At 39.8% G+C, this 22,610-nt stretch overlaps 1 protein-coding gene and 1 long non-coding RNA gene across 9 annotated transcripts in view; one reads left to right on the top strand and one right to left on the bottom strand.

The window, feature by feature from the left end:
- LOC123984209 overlaps positions 1-5,550 on the bottom strand; it is a 63,357-nt gene extending 57,807 nt beyond the window's left edge. The window contains exons 1-2 of one of the 3 annotated variants that reach the window (XR_006828398.1): positions 5,028-5,550; positions 4,681-4,742 (exon numbers count right to left, since the gene is read on the bottom strand). This is a non-coding gene — a long non-coding RNA (uncharacterized LOC123984209). The remainder of the gene's footprint in view (positions 1-4,680; positions 4,743-5,027) is intronic. The other 2 variants (XR_006828397.1, XR_006828396.1) reach the window with 2 other exon arrangements.
- LOC123984199 (cGMP-dependent protein kinase 1) overlaps positions 1-22,610 on the top strand; it is an 88,353-nt gene that overhangs the window by 58,899 nt on the left and 6,844 nt on the right. For 4 of the 6 annotated variants that reach the window (XM_046070960.1, XM_046070958.1, XM_046070959.1 and 1 more), the window contains 6 exons: positions 370-475; positions 3,480-3,543; positions 7,940-8,017; positions 9,705-9,799; positions 17,303-17,368; positions 19,512-19,586. In XM_046070960.1, coding sequence (XP_045926916.1) covers positions 370-475; positions 3,480-3,543; positions 7,940-8,017; positions 9,705-9,799; positions 17,303-17,368; positions 19,512-19,586 — 484 coding nt within the window. Of the gene's footprint in view, positions 1-369; positions 476-3,479; positions 3,544-5,002; positions 5,320-5,973; positions 6,194-7,939; positions 8,018-9,704; positions 9,800-17,302; positions 17,369-19,511; positions 19,587-22,610 lie in introns of those variants that run through there. The other 2 variants (XM_046070964.1, XM_046070963.1) reach the window with 2 other exon arrangements.

The raw sequence follows: 22,610 nt of genomic DNA, 5'->3' as shown, positions 1-22,610 counted from the left end.
AAAGAGTAATTTTCCAGAATACCTCCTATTTGCTCTGCAGGGCTGATCAGCAACTAGGGAAAAATTTTGATAACTATTGCCACTAAACAATTAACTAAAGGTTCACATATTTGTCCAATGTGATTTCAGTAGGGTTTTAGTTTAAATTCACACACATTCCACATTCCATATGCCGTGACACAACTATGATTCTTTTCACATTTCAAATTCAATGTCATAGTGCATATAATAATCACTATGCTCACATTTTTTATGCACAAAGCGTAAAACTGTTGCAGGTCGGGTATTAACGCGGAAATTATTATTCTGTTTACCCCGAGGGTGAAAACTGTCTTTCATGACATTGCTTATGTGTATTCATATTTCCAGCTCTAACAAATGTGAAGCTGTGGGCCATCGACCGACAGTGTTTTCAGACGATCATGATGAGGACGGGTCTCATCAAGCACACAGAGTATATGGAGTTTCTGAAAAGGTAAGGAAACCAGGATAAATTGTCCCACAATGACAGACAATTAGCCTAAATAGGGCTTTGATCTGAAAGGCAATGAATGAATTAACTAAATTAATTCAGGAGAATATGTTTGAGCTGTTTCTCAGAAGATTCCTTAGTCCTAATTTTTGCCAATAAATGTTAAAACTCAACGATAATTTCTTGTGCGTCACTGAAGGTGTCCCTCATCCTACTGGAAAAATACCTAACTCTATCATCTTTCTTTAATGTCCCTATCTGTATCAGAGAGCCCTACATCCTAACCACTTTCCATAGAGAAGCCTATTATCACTTAAAAAGCCTGCAGACTTTTTTTTGGCCTTCATGGAGTATAGGATAAAAGAAAGACTCATCAAAAGCCAGAAGGAGAGCAGAGCGCTGTGATCATAACAGGCAATTAATAGTATAATTCTCACCCCCATCTCTGTTCAACTTTCCGGTTTTCCTGTCATCCACTTTGGTTTTAATCAAGCCAATTATGAAAATGATATCACATGCACACATCCCTATATTACGCGTACCACTCCATTTTCACGTGACTTTGTTTCAGATTTCAAGGTTGTCTATTCCTTGCACATATGCACTTTATTTACGTTAAAGGTCCCAAATCATAAAAGCGCACAATCTGCCTAGGATCGTTTCTATTGAACAAAACCTCATGAATCACTGTAATCATGATCAGACGCTGACACTACCTGACAGAGTCGTTTCAAGGCAGGCAGCTGAATATAGCACATAGGAAACCAGTTTTTCATTAGACATTCACAACAAAGCCTCATACCTAAACTTAAAAATAGGATACATGTCAATACCTTCCAAAACGACCAATGTTATGATTGGGAATTTAGAGTACCTTGTTAAGGATAGGGAAGTCGCACCCTTTGTACGCCCAGCCATTCACTTAGCCCTAAAGGCCGGGGTATACTCAGATAGATCAGAACTAGTTTGTTCAGCGTGTTGTTGGAAACAGAAGTGTTGTATAAATGTTCAAAACTGCCAAACACTTTCAGCTAGTCTCTCCAGCTATGAATGCCTTCATAGGAGGCATTCACTAGCAGACTAGTGTTGCACTCAGACATTCCCATGAAAAGTGCAACAAATGGTTGGTATAACAAATACTAAAAAGAGAGCTGATTGAGAATTTTAAACCCTGCTTCCTGTCTCACCTCTGAAATTCTGATGGAGTATACGGACCCCTTTAGACTTTTGCAGCAGTACAACACTGCTTTAGCCTTTGCTGAAGAAAGAGGTCTATCAAGAAAGATATGGCAGGATAGGGAAATAAAAATGTAGGTTGCTATAAGCCATAATAACAAATGCTGTCTCCCTGTATAGTATGCAACTCTGGCATCTGCAGGCCAGTCATAATAAAAACACAACATTAATCTTACTTTCATGTTTAAGACTGAAGCTATTTTAGTGATTGCTTTGACTAAAAAAAAGACACAAAACACTTCTGTCTCTGTACTGAGTGTACGAACATGTACTGTAAGTAAATATTTAATAGACGTAGGTACATCTAGGATCTGGGAGGGGGAGGATCAGAGGTTTATACCATTTGGAAATTCACAGTATGTAGATAATTACATTGCTGTTGTTCTTCCCAGAAACAGAACTAATAAAAGAGTTGTAGTTTAAGCGTAAAAACAAACAACTAGTCCCTCTGAGTCTTCTACCCACTCTTTAACTGCAGTGAAATCATATATTTGCATTAACAAGTTGTGGAGGAAGAACACAGATGAAAAATTAACAGAGACATCCCACACTGTATTAGATTATACTTGTGAAGACTTTTTTATTATCTCTTTCTAGCATGTATTATAAATGACTGAAACATCTTGCTTCAAGAAGCGTAACTGCAATGGAATCAATCTAGTAGCAAAGGGTAGCAATCTAATTAACTGACAAACATCACCAAAGTTTATAAAAATGTGTATTGTTGTGAATTGATATTTTAAGGGTTGGTCGGTTATTACTCAATCTTCTGCTCCCTTCCACTTTAGATAGACGTTTAGCTAAAAGGCATAGAGGAAAAGTAGACAACAATCTGCCCAATGAAAAAAAAGGCAGAAAATCTTGTGCCTCACTCACAATTGCATGATGCCATAAGTAATGTTAGACTGAAAATGATCAAAAAGACCACATTTGTAGAACCGCACTTCCCCTCTGGCCCTGTATAATTAATACATTTGCTGTAACACAATTAAGCTGTTGGATTGTGAAATTTACTACAACAGAAGCTTTTTGTTTTTGTCAACTGCCTCACAGCTCGAGGGACTGAAACGCCACATGATTCAAGCAGAGTAGGGTCATGCGTTCACTGCCTAGCTGATTACCTAGTGCCTCTCTCTAGGAAGCAAAAACACAAGAATCAGCACAGTGGCTGGGGCCTGTGTTGGGGGCCAAGACAAGATGGTTCAGATTACTGTAATAAAGCATGGAAAATGAGGGGGGAGAGTGAGATGGAGAAACATAGAGAGAGAGAGAGATCATGGGGAGATAAGTCCTTTGTTCACCAACACGGGTATTTTCTCTCCTCCTTGATAAACATTGGGCCAGTTTTATTTAGTAAGTTTGATAACAGGCAGATAGCATTCATTGGGGCTGCCGGGAAGCAAACGGAACAAACATTAGAGCCTCATAATGGTGTATTCAACCTTAGGATCTGATGCCCTGCTGTGTAACTAGACACGTTGCCCAGTTTATGCTGAAATATTTATATCCACATACTGTAATACAGTATACAGGGCCATGCTCCCATAGCATAATATTGATTTTTTTTGTGTGTTCCTGTTGCTATGTATATTTATGTTGTTCACGTCAAATCACATGTCTGCTTCATTCTGGTCAACTTTTTCAAACCAAATACATATAACTGCCAGCTACACTTTTTTATCTGACAACCACAAAAGACTTAATCAGTAATATATTTATTATGTATGAATCTATTCTTCTCGAAAAGCCCTTTATTTTCTTTCTCCTGCAGCGTCCCCACATTCCACGGCCTGCAGGAAGATATTCTCAGCAAGCTTGCCGATGTCCTTGAGGAGGTAAGTGCCTTGTTCCAAAGCCTGTGACATCTGCAGCACAAAGGTGCTGTCAAGCCTACTGCACTCATCTTAATAGACTCAAATACATTAATTTTCTTTCATTGCAGTGAGAGGAGGAAGCCAAAAGGGAAATGAAGGCATATTCCAGATAATGTACACTAGGTGAAGGCAGCTGGAGATTTTTTTAGAGGGTTGTAACAAAACAAAGTGTGCACAGTTGGGTTTTCAGAGCAACTCTTTAGTATGTGCTCACTGTGGTGATGTTGAACATAAATGGTCCACCCACTAATTTCATGAACCTATTCAGAAATTCAGTATACTGCCACCAGAAGCCACTTCAGCTTTCACAGGGGGTCAAACAATCTAAGCAAGTTGAGGCATATCATAATCGTTGTCAATACAACAGTTGTGTTCATCTACCATTTTTCTTTGTGGCATCTATATTCTTCCTTTCATTTCCACAGATATGGAAATCGCCCCACTCTTTGCTTGAGTTGTGTTATCCATCAAAGTGAATAAAATATTTTTCAAGTTCAATTATTGTAATGTTGTAATGCAGTTTAAATGCAGTTTGATTTGAAAAGTCTAGACTGCATTACCTCATAAACATAATGTATTTTTTCAAAAAATGAATGCAGATATAATGTTTATTGTGATGGATTACCAAACTCAGCAATCAATGGCTGCATGGAGGGCAAAACCCTGAAACACTACAGCATCTTTTGCAAAATAGACAGCAGTTGCGATATGTGATTTGTCATTAATGGACTTAGAAATGTAAAATCGGTGGTATGTTCTTTTTGCTGCAACTTTACAGAATGTACTCTTCATGCTGGTGACAGTGTGCATTTTGAGATGTGTCTCAATATTACTTTTTCTACCCATCTGCACACCACTTCCTTTGATGTTTTCTCCAGCATAATTTAGTTATGCAAACACATTCTCATTTACACTTTTGATGTGTGCTGCTAACATTGAGGCTTTGTTTAATTGCATTCAAATAGTGTTCAGTTTTTGGTTATTCAATGTCAGTGTGTGTTTATATGTGTAATCATTTATGGAACTATGAGAAATTAGTTCCAGATAATTTTGCTTTAAAGAAAAAATAAATAAGTCCATTAATTATGCAAGACTTACCTTGAGGGATGAATTGACCATGTAACGTTTATGCTGGTTTAGGTAGTTTCTAGTTGTGTAGCCTGCAAAAACAGCAATTTAAAGATTTGTTTTAATTTGACTCATTTCAAACTTGCAATTAGCGGCCTTCCAAACACTGAAACTAGGTTACAGCAAAAATGCCAGCACATTCAATGTGCCATTTGTTTAATTGCTAAAGCGTGCATTATATCGTCATCACCATCATCACCATCACAGTTTGAACTTTAAGCAATAACATTTGATGTACTAATATCAAATGGAAAATCTGTCTTGATTGTGCCTTTTTCAGTTTTGTCATGACAAGTGAAAACACATAAGTTACATACCAGTAAATCTTTGCCGGGCAGGTCCTCCACTGGCATACTTAAGTTTCTGTGTAGTTGCATTCAACGGACAGAGTGCAGTAATTGTTACCAGTCCCTGTGGTGGGAAAGGATTTGTCTTGTTACGTTAGGATAGGAGTTAAAGTGGACTAAAACCCGGCTATTTTAGGTTGGCTATCGGCTAATGTTAGCTAACATTTTTAAACTGCGCTAGTTAGCATTGTGTTTTTTTCGTTTTTAAGCTAACTGTATCGTTGCTGCCGCTGGCTAAGAATGACCTCTTAATATTATGATGGTAAGTTAACGTTAATGCGTTACATTATGTTCTTGGAAGTTTTCAAGCTGACTCAAGCTCACATGGTTATATTTACGTCTGTTACCGTCTAAATAGGTATGGACCTCGGTGCTAACTCTAACGTTACATAATTAGCTTAACGTTACAACAGTTGAAGTAACTTAATGCCAGTGTAATTTAGGGTAACTCTTTAAGTTAGTCTAAGTTAGGGTTAGCATAAACATAGTTGTCATGTAACATGACTGTTCCATCTTTTACTATATGTGGAGAACCATTGTGTATCATTTATACATTGATCGATATTGTACCCCTGCAAAATTTACTGCATATGAACATAGAGGTATCTTTTGACTGCTGCACTGCTGTGTCGTTGTACATTTTTGTTACATGACTGCAGTTGACATTTCCATAATACAGTGTTTGTTACTAGGATCGCAGCTTGTACAATGGTCAATAATATATTATGTAACATGATCAGTAACTAACGTTAGTATGTTACTTGCAGCATTGAATTTACCACAGTAGAAAAACACCATCACAGTATGGAACTTTTCTTAAAGTGGGTAAAGGTAAAAGTTATGATAATGCAAAGACCTGATTGTTAAAAGGGTGAGCAGGATAACAATGTAGCTCAAGAGAAGCCGTTCATATCAGCAGGCAGAGTCGGCTGGGATACTGAAGTGCCAAGGGAAGAAAATCTATGGGCTTACACACATAACAGCCTTTATGGCAGAAGATAACTTCAAGTAAAATAGAGAAGTCATGGGACAGTATATTGGCAAGGAGGCAGCAAGATATGCCACCCACAGTGTCAGCAGTGGAAACTAAAGGGAACTGTGTGCAACCACTCTGGAATTTCAAGTAGTAGTCTGTGGTGAGTAGCTGAGGCTTGTCCCTAATGCTCAGGTATAACTAATCTGAAATATTTTGCCAGCATGATACATGATACACTTGTGATGGGGACCCAAAGTCTTGTCTAACAAACTTCATATCTCTGTGATCAAATCCTCTTTAACCCCAGCCACTTTAAAGGTGCAGACTATTTTATGAGCAATAAAATTAATGTGATAATCATTTAGGCTTGGTGCAGGGGACAAGTCTGAGTGAGCTGAGAGAGAATACACACAATAGTAAAATGGGATGCTTTGCATGACATTCTAGACATGCCTATAAATTTACTCTAATTAATGTGTTTGAACAGTCGGTTGAGGGAGATATTAGTGTTGGGTAGTTGATTGAATTTTTATTTTATCAGCTTCAAAGACACCGCAAGTGGCAAGCTTGAAAGTAACGCTAAAATAATTAAAACCTCTTAACAATTGCTTTAATATATTTCTTTGCAGTCACCCTCATAAAGAACAAGTTGTGGGTAGTGTAGTATAGTGGTTTTTGGTTTTCCTTGAATGTGCAAAGGGTGTATATGTTGGTGGTGCTGGGTCACATAATGGTGAAATCTGTCATGTTGCTTTATGTCTTATCCTCTACTATAATAGATAATTTTGGTCTGCAGTTGATTTCTGATTAGATAGATCAAGCTAAGTTGTTCTGTTTGAGAAAAGAAACGGGCACTACATCATATAAATAAACAAACTTGAACTAAACATCTGTTACCTACTATTAACAAGAAGTTGTGTTTTTGAGTGACGCACAGCAGACGTGAATCACACACACACTGCTCAGTGTGAAGTAAGATGTAAGGTCCCTCTCTTGGGTGCAATAGTTTGAAAAAACCTTGCAAATGTCAGCTTCAGTGTGGAATCTGTGTATGATCTAACAGGAAGTATTGAGCTCTGTCTTCAGTCTGGACTTGTGGTCTGAGGTGCAGCATATTGTGTATTTTGCTGGGAAAGTGAAAATCCCACCAGAACATGTAAAATGATAAACAAAAAATGCATGTTTGTCTGTGGTCCTTATCAGGGTTTGCCTGTGCCTATTAGTGCTCCTTGTGCTTCTGTAGATCATTATGCAACTTCATATCTGGTTTTCTTCAAGAGGTTTTTTATATTAAGTCTTCTTACATCTTATGTGTATCTTCTCTATACACTAAAAGAAACTGTCCTTGGAATAAATGCATTTTATTCGGCACTGGAAGTTTTATCCAACACAAGGTGTGAACCTGTGTGTAAAAGGGTTTTTCTATTTGTGTGTTAGCCTTGTGTTAGTTTGCAGACCAATCCTGGGCATAGCCTATTCAATGCATGCTGAGAAATGCTCCTGTGCCCATAACCCTGAACAGGATTACTTGGTATAGAAAATGGATTGATGGATGGATATTGATTTTACTGTTGGAAAGGTGCTGCCTTCAGATTTGATGCAGTTGCATTCATTTATTCAATACATTTTCTTTAGCTGCTTATTGAAATTCAAGGTTCCAAGGCATATCCAAGCAAATAGTGGGTGCAAGGCAGAGAAACACCCTGGATAGCTTGCCAATCTGTGGTATTAACAAGAAAAAAGCATCTAACTTTGTGTTATCTCACTGCACCAAATTAAGCCTTACTTCCTCTGAGGACTACCTTTTTGTCTCTTGGGAGAGTATCTTACTTCCAATTTGAGAAACGAGACAAAATAATCATAATGTGGCTGAACACTTCTCTGGTCTTCTTTTCTCTTCTGACAGACACATTATGAAAACGGGGAGTACATCATCAGACAGGGGGCCAGAGGAGACACCTTCTTCATCATCAGCAAGGGAAAGGTGAGAACAGTGCCTCTAGCCTGCCACCAAAATAGTCATCACAACGCCGGGCCTCATGCCACACACAGCAACATACACCTATCTTTGAAGCAAAGTGGTAGTATTTTTGGGTGGAAGGTGGCTGTCATCAATCATCTTGAGAGAGGGGAAAGGAGAGACTGAAGCGCCGCCTCTTTCATCATCTTTTGCAGCGACAATGGCAGCATCTGGAAAGGAGAATGGAGTCACATTCATTTCACCTTTCTGCCATCAACACTGGCTTTTACACTGAGCACAGATGACACGCTGTTCTGTTCAGCATCACAGTTAGAGGGCCTTTAATGTGCATGTATTGTTAACATGTTTCGATGCCTTGATGCCAGATACTAGTCCTAATTTTTATTCTGCTCATCATCCACATGTTTTTTTAAAAATCCTTTTCCTCCTTCCACACTATCTTCTGGTCCATTTTACACTTGTTCCTTCACTCTGTTTATGTTTCTTCTCCACCATCCACTACCCCTCTTCCACATTATCATTATGTACATTTGTTACCAACCTTATTTTCAGTGTTAAATATCTCCTAAATCCACCAAAGGTAAGATTTATACATGGCTTACTAAAGATGCCCGAAGCAGGAACTGGGATAATAAGAGAGTGTTGGTAACCAAAAAGTCCCAGTCAGTGAGACAAAATCACAGTTCACATATCCAGGATGTAAGTGTCATTGTAAAGGAAGACGCTACATTATGTTTCCTGTCTTTTTATTTACTCTCCTTTGACCCCAGACAGATGCCACGCACGTTACAAGGTTGGCACAAATACATCACATACAGATAAGCTCATGGACATGGGCGTAGACGCGAACACACATGCACGCACACACATACACTCCTGACCTTATCAATGCTTTCTGCTTGGCTGTTTCCATGTCTCTCACTTTGTCTCTATGTAGACCGCAGATGGTGCACTTTGTGTAGAGGACATTCCACCAAATCTGGCCATCTCACGACACACACACACACACACAAACACACACACACACACACACACACACACACACACACACACATACACACACAGCTTGCCCTTTGCTCGATGCTTTCTACCTTCTCTTCGTCCCTCTACTTCTTCTCCGCTTTTTTCCCCCTGCTCCCACACCTTCATTTTAGATCATGAATAATTACACTGTCACTCAGGTGTGGACTGCATTACAGTGTGCTTGTGCTGCTACACCTGTGCACAACTGATGCAAAATCCTTCATTTGATGAAACAACCATCTCCATTCACTACCTCCAAAATCTACTTCCAGTGCCATCACTTTGATTTGTAAAGTGTACCATCACTCACATCATCACAATCATCTGGCTAATGAAGTGGCCAGCGGCGCCTCCAGATCCTGCACAGAGATGGCAGTCACCTGTTTGTTATAGACTACCCATGCACAGAGATATCTGTCACACTGGCGCTTCTCCTCCGTTTGTAATAGTGTAATTAACCTGCCATCTTGTGAGATCATTACATGTCAATTTCTTTTGGAATGATGTGTAAATTAAATGTCATACCTTTCAAATGAAACCTCTCCTTCACTCGCCACACATACTCATACTGTTATAGGTCACCCCTTCTTTCTTTGTTCCATTTTCTTCCCTGTTACACTACTTTTCTCACTTCTCTCCTCCTCTTGCTTTTCTGTTCTTTTGCCAGGTTAATGTGACCAGGGAAGACATGCCCAATGGAGATCCTGTCTACCTGCGCAGCCTCGGAAAAGGAGACTGGTTTGGAGAGAAAGCGCTGCAAGGGTAGGATTGTTCCTAATAACACTGCCTCTTCCAATTTAAATCTTCTGTTTTCCCACAGTTTCTGTCTCCTTCACTGTCACCCACTTCCCTTCTAATTTTCACTCACAATCTGTCTTTAATATCCTTCCTCTTACACTTAACCTTCATCTATCCTTTTTAATTTCCTATCAATCAGCCTCTAGCTCTTATTTCTCTTTTCTCTTCTCTTGAGAGGCATGATAACATGCTAAATGTTGGTGATGCAAAATTTCTAGCTTTGAACCAAACAAAGCGTGTTAGGTTTGAGCTGATCAGAAAGACTAAACTCTCTCCGAAATCCAAATTTTTTGAAAATCAGATTAGATTTTTATCTGCAACTGAAGATATGGTATGTTAAGATTGTTTTTTGAAATAAATGGTTATGGTATTGTATTCCTAGCTGATGCAATATTAACACCATAAATATCTAAAGATGCTACCTCCCACCCCCTTTGCAGAAAGTTCAATGAGAGCACATGCACGTACTGTGGCGTGATCTTCTTTGTCAAGCTCTATTTTTGCCCAAATCAAAGGAAAAAAGTGTTTATGTTCAAGTGACTCTGGAGATCCCTCACAACCACACCGACTGACAACCCGTTTGTGCTATATTTTGCACACAGCTATGTCACACAGACAAGAAACTGGAAGGGAAAAGTAATTTATTATGAGTGGACTTGTGTTTGACAATCACATAGTGTGTTCCCAGCTGAAGACTCCTTTCATTTAGACAATATTATCTTTAGTCTTTTCCTCTCACTTCCTGTCTTGGTTTCCAGAGCATCGTGATCTCAAGGACATATTCTTGGTGTTCTTGGCTGTAATAATGAATTGTCACCCTCTTTGTATGTCTTCTGTGCACATTCGTGTTAAATATTTGAGCACAGTTGCTGTTACTAACACAGCAGCTTACGTAGATAGAGATTAACATGTAACAAAGCTCTAAGCTAAGCATTGGCAGTCCCCATCATTACAAACATTCATACTACGTAAGCCTGAGCCTGGAACATCCATTCTAGCTGTAAAGATCTACCGAGGCAAGTTTGAAGTAACCAGGCTATATACACTGTAGGGATCAAATGATTCACGGCTACTGCTAACATTCAGTGCTGTCTAAGCACTCAAATACTTTCGCTTCAGTGTAATAAAAATATTTTTTATATGGCTTCTGGCATCAAAGACCAGTGCCCTGAAGTGTTGTTTTTACCCTGCTGTTTGTCCTGTCTTGTCATGACTGTGAGCCTCCATGGACGATGTATTATTTAAACAGAGGGTGGTTAGAGATAGGAAATACTCTGGAGTGTATCATGGCTTTAAGGGTTCAGGTAGAAACAGAGAACATAGCCACTCATGCATGCGCATAGCCAACAGTGTCAACATGAAAAAGATGGAGATGTCGCCATCTTGTGGCTGCTGAATATAAAGGCCGCCCTCAAATTAGCTCTCAAACAATCACACCTCACAAACAGCACATACACACAATAAAGACTTAAAAAAAAACACAGACTTACATTGAACCAGAGCAGTATCCAGTAAAACATAAATGCCAGCCTGTGTTGTCAAAGCTCACTATGAATAATTTTTCCTAACTTCAAAATGAACACTCTAGATGTTATATGTAATGTTCAGGAAATGGACAGATGGCAGGGCTTTCTCCATATGTTAAAGCTAATGACTATAGGATATAAAAATAACAGAGCATTAAAATGCATGCAGGACCTGTGAGATACAGTCTCACAGCTTGATCTCTTGGCAGTGGGGGTAGTGGGTTGCTTCAAATAGAAATTTGATCCTTTTAAACTTTGATGAATGAGAGCATGACGCAAAGTAATAATTCATAATGAGCAGCTGTGCTACTTTTGTGTTGTACTTGAATTTTCTGTGATATCCACAAACATATATATTGTATGGGCCTCTATGTGTGTGAGGCCTATTCTTACTCTTTATTCATCTCAACTGGGTTATGTTTTACATTGACTGTAAATGCACTTGAAAAGTGCATGATATATCACACATGTCCTTAATATATCTGTATGCATACATTTTTGTAGTGTTTCCCAGAATCAGGATTAGTGTACAGTTTTGAAAAGCTGTTCAAAGCACCTTCTAGAGTGTGTCATGCTTTGTTTAATCAAGAAAACCCTATCCTTTCTACAAGTGCTCTCCTTGCCTCAGCATATGTTTGGTATCGCTATCGTCTGTTGTCGCAAACACCTTTTGTCTTTGAGTGTCTTGTGCGAGCCCATTCAACTACACCTTTGATGGTCAAGCATGTCTCGCAAATTTAAATGACTGAGATGCTGGCCATCTTCGAACCAGGCTTTTGATCACAGGGCTCTTCTGCAGGGCCATCTTTCTAATTAGAAGTTAACTGTGTGTGTCCTTGCTCATGAAACTCAATAGCCCCTACACAAAGGCCACTCTGTCCATATGAAGATATTGCCTTTGATCTGTGAGAACAACATGTTTACAAATCAAAGACTGTTCTTCTGCCAGCCATAATGGTGTGTTACAGCTTGTGTGAGCGCTGGTGTTGGATGTGTGTGTGTGTGTGTACATTAATGCAGCTGAAGAAATATCAGATTACATGTTTATCTTAATGAATACTAAAGTATGTATCTCATCCCAATAAGTGCATGTTCCAGGAAAAAGATGGACTTACAGTCTGAAGCTGTTGTTTTGGCGTAGCCAACAGTATATCTCATATAACATTATTCCTGTCATGGTGAAGTGTGAACTTTCAGCTTAGGTGTAGCTCCATCAATAGCACAAACAATGTGTACCGTGACCTCTTCTCCTGAGTGTATTTTGTGTGTTTGTAAGGCTGTTCCAGTAGAGGTTGAGAAAAACAGCAACACTTGTGATATGAGTAGTAGAAATGAGTAGAAGATGCACACTGCTGCACAGGACATGCTAGCATTTTGGCTCTAGGAATGGATCGGCGGTCTGGCTGTCGTTCATCACTTTTGTCCACACTGAAATATCTTAACAACTATTGATCGCATCGGCGTAAATTTCTGTATAGACATTGATGTCTATGATTTACGTGGGCCCCTGACTTTTACTCTTGTGCCACCATGAGGTTCATACAGATGGGGGACAAATTAAAGGAAATTCCGAATAAAAGTGGAGAAACATATCAAATGCAGCTGCTTCTGTCCACCAGGGCTCACTGAATGGTTTGGTTAGCATGAAAATTATGTGAATAAAATGCTGCAGACTTTATAGTCAAATTTTCACTAATTTACCCATGGGTACAAATAAAGTAACCTAACAGCACCCAGATCGCAACCCAATCTATATTGTCCCCCATCTGTATTTGTGGCTTTGAGTGAAATGTCTTAACGTTTGGATGGAGCGCCATGAAATTTGGATACACACATTCATGTCCCCCTCAGGATAATTTCTAACCACTTTGGTTATTCCTGAATTTTTCATCTAGTACTGCCATCATCAGGTCAAATTTTAATTTGTCCAATACTTTGGTTTATGACTAAACACTTAAATTACTTTCCCATCAGCCTCAGCTTTGTGTTTAGTTCTAATTAACAAATAGTAGCATGCTAACACGACATGCTAAACTAAGATAAACATTATGTCTGCTGAACGTCAGCATGTTAATATTATCGTTATGAGCATGGTAACATGCTCATGTTAGTTCAGCCCATAGTACAGCCTGACAGAGCCAATGGCATGACTGTAGATTCTTTTTACCTGGTCAGTGCACTTGCATATCATTTTTTCGGCAGTGCAGTGCACTGCTTCATTTTGCTGCACTGTGATGCTGCAAAAGTTGAGGCAGAATCAACCAGATGACCCTGTCCCCCACTCTGAGTTTGCTACGATGGTGTCTGTACTGAACCAACACAGTGGTCTCATTGAAATGAATGCTGCATCGGCCTGAATGCAGCTTTGTATAATTGCCCCTTTCCTTTCACTCCAAGCCATACCCTCAATCTTTTTATAGCTCATACCCTTTGAGTCAAAGCATTAACTTCTGCCATTTGCTATTAACTACAAATCTGTTTATTTTAAATTGCTGCCTTATGTTCCTGTCTGTGTCCTCTGTATATTTTACATTGCTTTTAAGCAAACCACAGGTTTTTAGACAGAAAACATATTTTTTATTTTATACAGCTACTGCACTCAGTTCATACCAAAGATCTGAATTTTTTTTTGAGATTGCTTGAGACGTACTTCTTAAAAGTGAATCCCATGTTGCGTTTTTTATTTTGGAAACATGCACAATTGTTATGCTGTGATATAGTCATGAACAGGGACTGTTCTTTCAGAGTTTCCCACAGGCCAAAAAATGTATTTTAGGTGTTGGAACCCAAAGGGGGAATTGGGCTGGATGGGGCGGAGGGGTGGGGGAGCTGAAAACAGCATTAAGCATTGAAAGTCAGTTGCAGCTAGAGCCCCTGAATTCACAAAAGATTTCACAAGTATGTACCATTCTGGCACATACTGACTGACTGATCTGTCAGCCAAGTAGGGATTTGACAGTGAGAAATAATAAATACAAACACTGCCACAGAAGGATTATTTTTGGGCAGGCTACTAAAATAAATTGTGTACATGAGAAACACTGGTTCCCAGTTAGTGTTAGTGTAAACTCAGACATCAGAGCCTTGAGAGTAACCTTTCCACAGTATCCTTCCACACTGTCTTTGGCTATTCTAACAACATGGCTTGTGATTGAAATAATGTTAATTTAATGAAACACTTAAATCTTACATGTGTGGGATTTTGAAAAAAGAAGACATGCGTGCACCAGTAAGGAAATGTTTGTAAAGCACTCTTAGTGTTCAGAAACTGCAGCCAGCAACTGCCTGGAATAGTACAAAAGATATATTCATAAATGTAAAAATGTATGGTATGCCCTGGAAGGTGGTCGTACTCTGCAGTTATGTGGAATGTGCACCATTTGTAGTTAATGGGAATAAACTGCACAAACTCTGGCACAGTCATTTACTTAAGTACTGTGAAGTTTCATACACAGCTATCCAGGCCCACCTGAATACCTCTCAGTTACAGAATTGAAATCATTGGCTGTATATCCCCCGGCCACCTCTTGGTGCTGCCCCAGTCCTGACCACGGCTTTACTCCCCTCACTGTGGCCCATAGCTACTTCTCCACTCTCTGCCTCTAATCCTGTACGTTATTTTCACAACCCCGATCCTGGGACACCAGATCACTGTCCAATTACCTGGTTCATTTCAAATATCTACTGGAAATCAACACCACAGGCTCGCTCCTGTGGAAGTCCAAAGGACATTCCACGCCCAGCATGCAGCTACTTTTAGTGTGTCTGTGCTTCAACGTGTGTGTGCGTGTTTTCCAATGCATTTCTCGTTGCGCCGCAATTAACAAGTGCAGAGCCATCTTTGGCTTAGCGGATGATTTAGGCTCAGCAGTCTGCATATGAATCATTCTGACAGATGTTGTTTAGCGATTGTGTTTCACATAGAACATTGCTAGTATCAACGCAATGGCACTCTAAGTTGTTTTCCTCAGCTACAGTCAATCAGTAAGGGACAGGTGTATCAAGCTGGTCTCTAATATGAAACCCTTGAGGTCTCTTAAGGATAATTCATGCTTATGTAACCACTATTTCAATATAGCCTGAAGTGTTGTGTTGTTTTGTTGCATCACCATGGTTAGTAAATGAAACAAACGCTGTTCACTTCCTTTTATGAGACAAATTATCTCATGTAACAGATTGTGGGGGTCGCTACAGTTGTAGCTCATTATCATTGATGAGAAAACTGCCTGTTGAATTTTGTTTAAATATCTATCATTTGTAATGCATAATCTGCTAGATTGTTGCATTAAACTTAGGAAAGTTATTTAAAGTTGTTTAAATCCTTGAAAAACTGACTAATGACTTACTTACCATTTGAATGTATATCTACTGTTTGACAAGCAGTTGCATTGTGTCCTTTTATACATACAGTATGTGACATGAATTAAAAACATGACAAAGGCAGGTAGTATAGGGGCGATGGCTTTTGAAAAGTGACTACAGCTGGCGGATTGTCACTGGCAAATTCACAGCTGGCACATTACAGGCATTTGTGCCTCAACAGTCCTTAACAGTGCAACAGCTTCTGAATATTTGAATTATCATCACATTATTAAACCTATTTTGTGAAGGTCTCTTATGCTTCCCTTAATGACTCACACTAAACCAAAAAGTTCTGTCTTGTCTTGTCTTCTCTTCTCCTCTTCCCACCTCAGTCTTGTGTGATGTTGAGAACTCATTCCCACTGACTGTCACTCATCAAGACTCTTGTTCCCCAAACTAATTATCACATAAGCAATAGTAACAACCGTGGTGTAACACAGTGTCTTCACCGAAACGTGGACATTTGCTGTTCTTTCACCCATTAACCTGATTATTAATACTGTGAGTGTGCTGTAAAATGGTATTGAATGCTGTTGTGGCGAACAGAAGAACAGGTGGAGGAGTGTTTGCCAGATCATTGTGTTAAGAGCATGGATGCAGGCCATAGGAGCTTATCAGAGGTAGCTAGAGGACCCCAGTAGTGATCTGCTAATAAATCCTATGCCCCTGTCAAGCACTACCTTCCACTCCTCTGCTCTCTTCTCCTCTGTATTTCCTCGCCTTTCAAAATGTGTTGTTCCCCCACCAGCTGTGACCTTTATTCAAAGGGGTCGACAGAAAGAGTGTGTGTGTGTCAGCATGTGCATGAGGAGGGGGAGTTGCACATGTGTGTGTTTGGAAGAGGGAAGGCAGAGAGAGTTGGTATAACACGAAGAGGAATTGTCACCTCGACTGATGAAATAGGTTGCCATACATATGAGTCCAGATCAGACACAGAGAGTGATTGTTACTGTTAACACTTCAAATCTAGACCAGTGCTTGTTGTAGCTTTTTATTTGCTCCGCATTGGGATATAAAATTCATCCAGGGTATGATCTATTTTTTTCTTTTTTGAAAAGATGGGGCATAAAATAATCTGCTTATGGAACATCCCCTGAAGAATTTCCTGCTTTTTAATATTTCTGTCTGCGTTAAAGTGGATAACAATTCACTTGGATTGGAGATTTATACACAAGTGCTACAGACGTGTCTTTTATTGGAGGGCTGCCCTCGGCAGTGCGCTGGTTCAGTGTTAGAGCTTATCGCTGTGGGACAGTGTGAGGGATGGCTTCTTGGGATACAGACTCGGAGGATTCATGCGATTGGGGCGACTCCTCTGAAGAAGCGTCATCATCATCAGAGGAAGACGAACTTGATGTCAAATATAATAAAGAGTAATGCCAATCATGCAGTGATGTGTGTTGCCTGTTGAGAGCAAATCTTTGTGTGCCAGTGCCATTTACAGAGCGAAATTTTGACTGCTTCCATTGTTAATTAATAATAATGTGATTTAATGATGGCCTAACGGTGTGTGACTATTGGATAAAATATGCCACTTTTGCCATTGTGTCTGATTGTGTTGTCTGATCTTTTTGTCCAGGGAGGACATCAGGACGGCCAATGTCATTGCAGCAGAGGCAGTCACCTGTTTAGTCATCGATAGAGAGTAAGTATCAATAAAATTACAGAGTACAATGACTGTTCTACATTATCAATACTTTTGTTAGCGTGATAAAACATAAATTAATTTGGCCAGTGGGATCTCAATGAATGAATGAAAGTCTGTCGTGAGCAACTAGCCCACAAATTCTGCTTTGCTCATTATATCAGGCAAGGACAATTTCTTGGAAGTGCTACCTTTACTGAGACATCAACATGGAGCCACTTTTATACTTTTGTGGCTGAACGTGGCATTTAGTTCTCATTGCTTTTATTCAAAAGGCAGATTTATCCTAGATTATCCAATAAATTCACTGCCAACAATAAATGTGAGGTGAGAAATAGATCATGTATTTGCATAAATTCTCCACTTTCACTTCACTTCACTACAGCGCCTTGTTTGAATGTCTGCTCACAAAGTTAGGGAGCCATAAAAGGCAATCAGGCCATCACCTGAAGTCTGCTGGTTGATCCAGGTTCTATGTTCAGGACTCACCTAATTCTCGTGTAAATGTTTTAAACTTTGGACAGATTTGGGCTTGCTTTGTTAAAGTGGTATAAAGAAGGCAGGTGTAAAATGTGTCCTAAATCATAAATCAACTTCAGAAAGGAATTTAGATTGATGCTAGATTTGTGCAGGAATGACTAACAAGGGCTATTTTTCCACTGATGTGTATCAGGAGATTATCAAAGAACAAAACCATATTTTTCAGCTGCCCTTTACACTCATCTCAGCTCTTGCTGTTTTCCTTTTATTGCAGTAACATGGTTTGACATTTTATTACAATGTTTATCACCTTTTTATGGTAAGATCGTATTTAAAAAATAATGTTGATCCAGAGAAGTTCATATCAGAACAGTATCTAAGGGAATGGTTTAGTCTTTCAGCATCTCCATCTATAGCATTACGTTGTGTGGTGAGAATAGAGAGACAGATGGATATGGGATGTAGGGAGGAGATGGTAGATGATATCACTACTCAGGGCCTCCCTCCGGCCTCAGGGACCACAGCGGGCACAAATGGGCCATCCTCAGAGCTAGTAGAGGAGATAGTGAGTGAGTCATCCAGCACAGGTGATTACCACTGCCTTTCACTCTGCCTGTCACACAAGCAGCTAAATGCTAGCTCTTGGTGTGTGTATGTCACCTAGCCAGGCCAGTTTTGGTGCAGAGGCCAGGTTGTTAGTATTTATTATTCTGTTATTCTGTGTGCATTTGTACGTTTTCTGTATGTCCAGTGTGGCTTAAAAGGTAGAATATTGGATAATTGCAGGAGATGTGTGGAGATAAAGGAGGAGATAGAGACACACTGTAAGCAGCAGAACATTTAAAGAAAAGCTCGGAAACAGTCCCAGCTCACAGGCGGTATCAACAGGAGAAAACACCGTATGTATTACATCTTCTGGCTGACAGCTTGATGAGCCTTGCATTAAAACCGTCTCCGTTAGTTGTTCTTCCAGGATGTTTAGAGTCTTTTTCATAGGCAGCCATACTTCAGAGAGAAATGAGCCGAAGCGTAGTTGTCATTTTTCATGTACCAGATCTCCCCAGGAGTGCAACTTTGGAGGATTTTATTTCAGCGTATTATGTATCTAATTATTCTGCAGTTAACATCTCATCATAATCTTTCTTTAACGTCCATATCCTGAATTCAATTCTGGTATATCTAGTAAGAAAATTCACAAATATTATTGTTATTGTATTATTAAGGCCTGAAAAGAACATTTCTTTCAGGTAAATAACTTAACTCGGTACTAAGTGCTAGAAGAGTAATGTTAACTTCTGTAATATGCAGTGATATTTTTTACTCAGTGCAGTATGTTTTCTATTCTGTAATTCATTCATTAAAAAATGTATGTGCAACCTCTACTTTTGTCTTTAAAATTCCCACTCAGCCCCCATTTTTACACCTCTTCAGGGTAGCTCTGTCTTCTCGTCTGTTCATAGTGATTTTTAGAGGCTCTCTAAAAGTAGACTGATGAATATTTAATAGTAACTGGCAGCATTTTTTATGGCGGTCTAGCCATATATTCTACCAGCTTCTTATACGGATCGTCTGCAGTGTACAGACTGCTTTAATTCCTCTAACCATAAGCTATTCATTCATTACATACTGTAAGCCAACGTAACATTTACCATCTGTGTTGCAGTTCATTCAAGCACCTGATTGGAGGTTTGGAGGACGTGTCCAGTAAAGGCCATGAGGATGCTGATGCAAAAGCCAAGTAAGATGCATATATATGCATAAATGAATTAAAATACCCACTATGCAAACAGGTTTTATTGTTTTGTGCTTTGGGCTTGATTTGTCTATTTGTGATCTTTTCTTTTAATCAATTTATTTTGGAAATTCATTTTCGGTCTCAATAACCTTGAGTTGTACCCTATAGTGACCACCAGCTGCAACATTTTTTAAAGGGAGGTGTCTAGGCCAGCTGTTAATGCATTGTGCCTTTAGGTCAGTAACAAGACAATACCCATGTGGCGGGCCAGAAAGCAAAGACTCTGACCTCCGCCTCTATTTCTGGAGGAATTAATATGTACTGTATTTATCGTCACTATGGAAACAAGAGAATAGCATTATAGAAGGCACAGGACATCTTGGCAATGAGGAGGGCATCTTGGAGTTAAGGCAGCTACACAAAATCTGATACCTCGCTCACTCTGTGCCATGTTGTGAGTCATGGTGAGGAGAAACAGCAACCCAGTAATGACAGATTAGAGGTGGCTAGAGAGAGTAGGGACAGCTTATCGCCACAGAAAGGGATAGAGAGATGTAGGTAGATGGACGGAGTGAGGAGAGACAGGGAGCGAACGAGACCAGTGGCAAAGCAGAATAGACTTCTGTCCGATGCTCTGGATTTTGTTGCCGACTGCCGAGAGTGTCAGTCATCTTTTGCGAGTCAGTGTAATTTAATCAACAAAGAGCTGAACACAACACCAGTCACTGTGTTGGACAGAGGCACTGACGGAACAGAGAAGACAGGTATAAAACGGGGACGCAGAGGCTTGCCTCTGGCAGTCAGCCCTGGCCAGGCACCCCTTATTGCTCACTACCAATGATGATTATTCTGCCAGCAGATGTGTGTGGTGGAAAGACACCAGCAGCATGCATTCTTTACCGAATTATGCCCTAGGTCTTTAAGGAACCTAGTTTAATCGCAAACTGCAATGCAAATGAGTAATACATCACACTTTTGAGTGGCCATTATTTGTAACCTTATTATCATCCCTGTTCTCTGCAGAACTTAACCTTAACATGAAGCCGCTATCTCCCTCTGCTCCCTGAGATCTGTCACATCAAAGCCGTTTTCACCCTGATTAAGGTAGTGTTCACTGCCGTGTGCTGTGCGTGTCATCTGTTGCTGGCGCCCCCTGCCCAGCAGAGCACATGTGTTTCTTCGTGAGGAAAGCCTGAGTCAGGATCCCATGGTGATGGAAACCATCTCTAATTGGTCACAGCGGATAAGCACCATGCAGCGGTACTGTAACTATAGAGCAAACTACAGTTGGTTTCTGTGAGGTTGACAGGTTTTTTCTTCAAAGACTACCTCCCCCATCTATGTACCATGTGCTATATGCACACATGCGTTTTTGATCAAGCCGCTGCTTCTCTCTGCAGGAGGAGCTTCACACAACATAAAGTAGAGCAAAAACTGTCTCTGCTGTAATTTTTCACTTGTGTTTCTGACTGCATGAAACGTTAATTAAGTATTTTGTTTAGTCAGAGGCGAGACTCTGTAGATGAGACAAAAGTAAAAAAATTTCACCATATACTACCATATTACCATAGGCAAAATAATCTTATTGGCAAATCCTGAGAATAAATCTTAAATTATGTTATCTAAGAGCATAGTTGGCCCCCAGTTTTTTTGGGGGGTGTCCTCATAGCCTATAGGTTACAGGTCTAACCATGAATTGCAGCGTCCCTAGGTTGCGTCCGGTCAGTTAGGTATGTATACTCAATACAGGGCATGCGCAAGTTTCATAAACTTGGAAAAATTTACCATTTTCATCAAAAAAAAGTGAGCAATGACATGTAGCAAGATCCTTTACTTTGCTAACCATGGCCCATCCACCAAGAAAACCCTTAATGATTGAAGATTGATGAGAAGATATGACCCAGTGTGACTCAGCATGTCGCACATCTGTTAAGCGGGTGCAGGAGTTCAACAAGCAGGAGTTACTGGTAAATAAAAGTGGCATTTAATGAGAGTCATCTTTAAGGTCAGAGATGCTGTCCTCTCCTCTCTCCTCTCCCTTGAGTCAGGCTAGACTAAGAAGAACTGCAGCAAAGGAAATGAGGATACACACACTCTCTCACACACATATACACTCACACACACATAGGCACATGGGGATTGCATCATTTGTATGATCTCATCCATTCAGATTATCACCCACTGGGGTGCTACTTGACCCGCACAGGAACACTTTGTACTGCAGTGCTGGTAAATTGATTTGCCACGTAACAATAATAAGACCCTAACATGTCATTTCAACTTCATATAAGGGACCTCAAAATACATGTGCTATGTAACTCACCAGAGTTGTATTACAGTGTTGGATGCAGCTGAGCTCTGTGTCAGTTTTCGGTCAAGGTCATGGTGTAGACATCTATTTAAGGTGGATGTATGGTTCCAGTCCTGCTGGGTCTGCTCGCTGGTATCATATTCCATCTAATGCTTCAGCCGTTCACAGACAAGTGTTATTCTCTGCCAATCTGAAAAAAAAAAAAAATCTATATGGGTATTTGTGTAAGTGCTTTAGTAAATATCGCCGCTATTCATCGACTCCCAGAGAGCCTTTGTGTCCTTGGTTGAGACATAGAGTAACTGTTAATGTTATTTTTTTCCCTGAAACAAATCTATTCTTTACAAATCAGTGCAGTGAGGTGATGAATCCACCAGCTGGTTTCAACTTAGGTTGTCTTATTTTATTAATTTAAAGACGAGTTCATCCTTTTCACAGAATAGAGTATCTGTGTTGATTCTTCCATTGCTTTCTGAACACAATAGCTTCATTTTGTAGTTCAGCTTTGAATTGCTTGGAGGTATTTTTCATCAACCGTAAGCTCCTTACCTGGTTACTTCAAATGGAGCAACACTGCCACCTGCTGGTCAAATGATGCCATTACTTTCAAACCTGTTTAAAGGCCAGCATGATGTAAAATGATACACTCATTCATGGACTCTTTTTATCTCGACAGAATTTGCGTGACCTCCTTCATTAACAGGACCCAAACACCT

The sequence above is a fragment of the Micropterus dolomieu genome, linkage group LG15 (assembly GCF_021292245.1).
Source record: "Micropterus dolomieu isolate WLL.071019.BEF.003 ecotype Adirondacks linkage group LG15, ASM2129224v1, whole genome shotgun sequence".
Taxonomy (NCBI): domain Eukaryota; kingdom Metazoa; phylum Chordata; class Actinopteri; order Centrarchiformes; family Centrarchidae; genus Micropterus; species Micropterus dolomieu.
The sequence above is the reverse complement of the archived record's forward strand: the minus strand, read 5'-3'. Positions and strand labels throughout refer to the sequence as shown.